Here is a 6,047-nt window from a genome sequence, read left to right as displayed (position 1 = left end):
ACGAGATACAACTGCTATTATACCACTTGAAAGGATCGGTTAGAAAGTAATAAGTGTTTAGAAAGGGAGTTAAATAAACACAGACGGATTTTATGCTCTTTTCGAAAATTGAGTTCAATTTAGTGACAAACTGACACTCAGTATCTCGTCAGTCGATAACAATCAGTTTAACTGAAAAAAAACAATTGCACAAGTAAACTGACTGAAAGATAGATTACTGAAGTAAAATGATAACTGAAATAAAATGCACGCGGTTTGTTTCTTGATGTTCGGATAATATAATAACTCCTACGTCGTCCCTTCTATCACGAAGATAGGATTTCCACTAAAAAACTTTGATCGAATACAATAGTTGTACTGTCCCACTTCAGTTTGGACTTATCACTGCCAAAACTGAAACTCTTAGTTACAACAAAAACTTCTACAATTCGTGACTGATCTTAGCACAACGCAAAGAATCTAGCAAAGATTACAACGTACTAATAAGCTCGAGAATGTAGCCTTGAATGCTACTGATAAAACTAATAAGTGTGAGCTTTTGATTTGCGTAATGATTTTTTGCAGCGTAACAGCTTGAATAGAATAGTTGCGTTGAATCCAACAAATAAACAGTTTATCAAACAGCAGAAATTATGTTTCCAACATAAACATATTGTAATTTTTTTTTATTATAATGTGTATTATTCACATTTAATTTTTTATTAGTAAATTTTACATAATTAAGATTAGTATACCATATTTATGTGATATATATAGCAAAAACACAAGCTTTTAATATAACCAAAGAAAATGTGTGAAATATGCTTCTGATCATCCTTCCATACAAAGAAGTATCTTAAAAGTCTTTCCATTTCACTAAATTATTTTCCCTGTTCTTTTTCATTTTTTCATCGATTCTGTAAAAACAGATACAATTGATAAATTGTCACATCGTAAAAAACATTAATGCCAACCTCAGCCTAATTCCCCAAAATCCCAAAGCCAAAAGTCGTCATGTTTGTCCAATTTGCATCAATATATGTCTCAGCGTAAAAGTGAGTAGAAAAACTGAGCTCACATAATATCATTACCCAACCACCCCCAAAATGAAGTAAAAACAGTAGCCTGTGATAGATAAACTCATTGCCTAAAGGACAGATTAGAACTTCTTCACCTGCAACTATTCGGCAACATTCACGGTAAAATATTCGTAGTGATCCATATCCATCCCAAATTTTGCTCGAAATTAAAACCCACCAAAAGACTTAGCCATGCGGAAGAGCTTTAGGAACAAGTGGAATTGTTCCAAATGTCAAGATTTCAGAAAAGTCAGTGCCATTAACTTTGACTGGCATCGACCCAATTGTAACAACATTATCACTTACAGCTGCTGCAAAAGCGGGAGATGAGGAATCAGACTCACGCTGCTTCGAATCTATAGTCAATGATCCAATTTTCAACCCATTGCCCAAGTCTCGTACTCCATCATCTGCTGAAACTTGGCCATTCCTGTTAAACTTTGTTGAGCTATTGACCTTACTAGCTTCAGCTACTGCCCTCAGCATTGCTAACTGGGGCTCTGAGTAATTTGGATCCCCATCTGCTGGATCTTTGTTTTTGCCCGCAGCCAAGAGTTTGGGTTCTTGCTTGGAAGTATGCTCATCACCAACAAAAGGGAAATCATGTACAGGATGAAACTTGCGAGGGGCGTCCACCAAGGGAATGATATATGGATTTTGGTAACTCCTGGTCAGCAGCCTGGCTCTCTCTTCCTGTAAGATCCGCTGTCTATTTTCGTAATACATGAAGTCATCAAGCAGGGAAGTCCTCGATGCATAGTAGTTAAATATTTTTAGCATCTCCAAACCTTTTTGGTAGCAAATCTGAAAGTGAACATTTCACAATATTTAGACAAGCTGATCGACTACAAACAATTATTCGGTCCTTGAAAAGTCAAGCAAATTAATATAATCCCACATCAATTATCAAATTATCTATCAACACCAAGAAAGTTATAAAGTGAAAAATGAATTAATCACATATACAAGACATCAGTGATTATTTTCATCAGTTGATGAATGCACATTAATGTTATTCATATACCGCTAAAATCAATGATAAATGTAACAAGATCATCACAATCATCAAGTACATTACATTGTCAAAAGTTGAACACAAAATCACAGATATAGTACATGGATGAGGTATCATAACCAGTTCATGGATAAACGTTAGCCATGGAGGAAGTAGAGCAAGAAGTGCAAAGATACCTCTTGGGTGTCCCTGCTGTTAGTCACCGACTTGTTCTCATTATTCTCTAGAATGATGTGCCTGAAATTGGGGTTTGGCACATCCTTTATGATGTGCCACTTCACAGGAAAGCTGCCACTCCATTTATCTTGCTGCCAGAAATCCATGTCTTTCAAGAAATCAACCAGGCCTGTCATCTCGGCGACACCACAGAATTGGCCACTGGCATTAACCTAAACATAAAAAAGAAGCATACCGTGAAAACACAATCTGAGGCTTCTGTAATGAAAAATAACCATGAGCTCAGAATCCCGCTGCTGCTGTTTAACAAGGAAAGTTAAAGCTATCACTTACAGAAAAAAAGAGGAAGACAGGGCAGCCTCTTGAATCTCCTGCAGCTATTCTCCGGGTATCTTCATATGCACTATTAAGCTTCTTGTTTCCATTAGGTGTAGATGACCACACATTATACTTCATACTTTTATGCACGTCATCCTCACTGTAAGATTTGATGACAAAGAACTTTGCATTTTCATAATCATCAATACAAAAACCATCTTTGTTATACTGATCCATATAGATAGTGATGTTTCCATTTGCATCAGAATTTCCAGCCCTTGTTGTGTACGCTTTAACAACCAACTGACTTTTCAATTTGTTGGTCCTTGGGCCATGATTTTGTTCACCCAGTGTATTAGAGCTGCCTTTAGCATCATCTAGAACTCTACCGTTGAGTAACTTAGGTCTGACTTTAGGCACAGAAGGCTGTGCAGGTTCACGTGATTCAAAACCTGACAATCCATTTGCAGAAGGTAAAGAAAACTTTAATTGGCTACTACCAGATGACACCTTCACACCTGAACCATATTCTGTTTCTCGCACATCTCTAGCCTAAAACAAGATTTGAACATAATGGTTAACATACTGCTATTAGAATAATGAATAAAATGAATTCGAGTCTAACTATTCTGGATATATATTATGCCATGATCTCATAAAAGACTTACCCGACAAATTTGAGATGATCCATGACCAGAAAAACTAGCAGCATCAATGCCAGACAAAGGCTGTGTGCTAGGTCCATCTATTGATCTACTTCCCTCAGATAACTTTACAAGGGAATTTCTTCTGGTAGAACTGCCCCCCGGCAACAGTTGTGAAGAATTTGAATTACTTGAAAACAAATTATACTTAACAGAATGGCCATCAACTTGATTGACAGATGCAGTATTATAAGCATAGGAGTCTGTTATCCCATTTGACATTATACCATGTCTAGGTTGAATAACCACAGGCGCGTATGCAGGTGCAGAAACAGGAGTCTCATAAGAGGAAAGGCTGTAATACTGTTGGGGCGTTACATAGGAGCCGTCCATTCCTATTATAGCACCAGGGATATAGGGATTATAAGGGTTATAAGGAGACTGTTCATATACATAGCTAGAAGTATAATAGGCAAATGGCAAGCTTTCATTTGCCCTGCCCTGCGAGACAAGAATAACATTCCGTAACTTAAACTGGCATTGCATGCAAATAATGAACCCAGAAGAACAGGACTCACAGTGTACTGAATATCTTGACCATCCAAACCAAAAAACATACCATCCTCAAAGTCACCGGTGGATTCAAATCCTATCAAATATGGAGAGCATCTCATTTTAGTCATGGTTCCAAAGATAATTTATGAATTATGATCAACTACAGACAACTTGTAAAATATTAATGTCAGACTCCAACTCGATAAATAAAAAACAGAGTATATAATATTTCAACCTGTACAGAGAAAGCCATAGCTACTGGCAGTAGGATAATACAAGCCCTCGTCAACAATGAATTCTGGAGCACCATCACCATACATGGCCTCAAATTGTTCAAGTTGCCCGCTTGACTGTGGGTTTGATTCAGTACCTTGAATCTGCAAAATAACAAAGTCTTAATATAAAAAAAACAGAAAAACGAAAATTGTACACATAATACATCGTGCAGAACATCATAATCTCTAAGAACTCCAAAAGAAGGAAAAAAACCCTTCCACCTGAATAAGATAGAAGGAAGATTGAACATCTAAATGACATAGAAGAATTACCATAAAAGTATCAGCAAGTCCATGATCAGGAATATTGTACACTTCCATCCCAGGACTTGCCACCCCTACAGAAATAGATAGTAATGCTTAACATAACTGCCATGATTACAGCGCAAGGATAACTAAAATGCAAAATTAAACCTCCGTCATTCCTATGTTCCGTAACTAGCAAAGTTATAACAGATTGAAATCCATATTGATACACAAGATAATCCAAAATGGTGTGCAATAATGAAGAAGTGGTATCAAGAATATCTTTTAGAGTGCCGAATCAAATTTAAAACTGCCTTCTAACAATGAAAGGCAAGACCACACAGGATTAATGCGATCGCAAGCAGTCAAAATATATCATAGCTAAGAGGTAAAATTAAAATTAGATCAGGAAAAAATGCAGTTCTAAAGAATTGGAAGTCGCAAACACCTAAAAGAGAAGCGCAACACATAATCCCGACCAAAATAAATTGCATGCAACTTCCAATAGAATCTCGAAAGTCATGATGAATTTGGTCAAAGGATAACAAAGATACAAGATTCATTGAACCCTCGAAATAATATTAAAACCCGCCAAGGAAGAAATTCCACATACTTCCACCTTGCATATAGCAAATGATACATAAATACAGACGCGGAAAAAAAAAAAAACAAACAAACCACGCATTTCACTACTAACAAGTATTCTGCAGCATATAAAAGCCATGGCCAATAGAACACGTCGTAAGCTATTGAAGTTGCAAAGCGAGAAAAACATAGTACCAAGAAACAAAACACAAATCAACCGATTGAAGCGCTGGTTGAGTCAAAGGGCAGCTGAAAGATCAAATGCAAGAGGGCTTGACCGAACAACGATCACTGAACCGCAAGCTAATATTATTTGATTTATCTCGATTACTTCACAATTTTACCACTTCAAAGTTGACGCGGCTAAGGAAACCCTAGAGACTGAAAGCAAAAGGAGGTCTAATCCAAGAAATTTGAACGGGAAATTTATGGAATCATAATTGAATTAGCAAATTATTATATTCGACGCGTTGTCATGAAAACACGAATGCGTATAGCGAGAGGGGATTGATCCCTCATTGCTGGCTGAAGCTGGACTGCACGAACTGTAGGGGTTTGTGTGGAGCGGTTAGGAGGTTGTACGCTAATGTTTGTACCTTCAAGAGATGAGAAATTACACAACTAGCTTTGAGGATTCCTTTGGATAATCCAATCCAAAGAAGCCCAAGGGTCGGCCGGCGGGCCTGATAAAGGAGAAAGATCTAGTAAAGTAGTCTATAAGGTTTTCTTGTTTTTATTTTTTTTATAATGATAAAATTTGGTTTTTCATAAAATCTTATTTCAAATTTTAGATCTTGGTGTTAATTGACGGATGAGTTACAAGTCATCAACAATACTAGAGGATTTAGATGACAATTGTTGGCAATTATGGTAAACTTTTTCCACTTTAATATTAAGAAAAATAATGTGTTCTCACTTTATTGTTGTTACCAATTAACTTATTTAAATGATTTATATAGAAACAACGGTTTTGTGTGTCGTAGAGTCTTACAAATAACTTTGTTTAAAATCGAAAGATTCAATAGTGATCGACCTAATTTAATTCCAACTATGGAAAATTACTTATGAGGTTGTAGCCGTCCAAAACCTATATAATCTTTTTTGAAAGGATAGACTTAACTGGACTACTTAAATGATTTTGATTACGGAAAACAATCTGACGTAACTTAATGAT

At 36.4% G+C, this 6,047-nt stretch overlaps 1 protein-coding gene across 2 annotated transcripts; it reads right to left on the bottom strand.

Annotated features, from left to right (window-relative positions):
• Positions 1-875: 875 nt before the first annotated feature.
• LOC140967056 (uncharacterized) lies at positions 876-5,440 on the bottom strand. Of its 2 annotated transcripts, XM_073427413.1 has the most exons (8): positions 5,069-5,440; positions 4,316-4,380; positions 4,003-4,144; positions 3,791-3,861; positions 3,237-3,713; positions 2,584-3,120; positions 2,250-2,462; positions 876-1,862 (listed from the first exon to the last, which is right to left on the bottom strand). In XM_073427413.1, exons 2-8 carry the CDS (start codon positions 4,361-4,363, stop codon positions 1,245-1,247), a joined length of 2,106 nt encoding a protein of 701 aa, XP_073283514.1. In that variant the 5' UTR covers positions 4,364-4,380; positions 5,069-5,440; the 3' UTR covers positions 876-1,244. The 2 variants fall into 2 exon arrangements, with proteins under 2 accessions (XP_073283514.1, XP_073283522.1); XM_073427421.1 differs by lacking the exon at positions 4,316-4,380.
• Between the last annotated feature and the right edge of the window lie 607 nt (positions 5,441-6,047).

Source organism: Primulina huaijiensis, chromosome 2 (assembly GCF_012295235.1).
Source record: "Primulina huaijiensis isolate GDHJ02 chromosome 2, ASM1229523v2, whole genome shotgun sequence".
Classification (NCBI taxonomy): domain Eukaryota; kingdom Viridiplantae; phylum Streptophyta; class Magnoliopsida; order Lamiales; family Gesneriaceae; genus Primulina; species Primulina huaijiensis.
The sequence above is the reverse complement of the archived record's forward strand: the minus strand, read 5'-3'. Positions and strand labels throughout refer to the sequence as shown.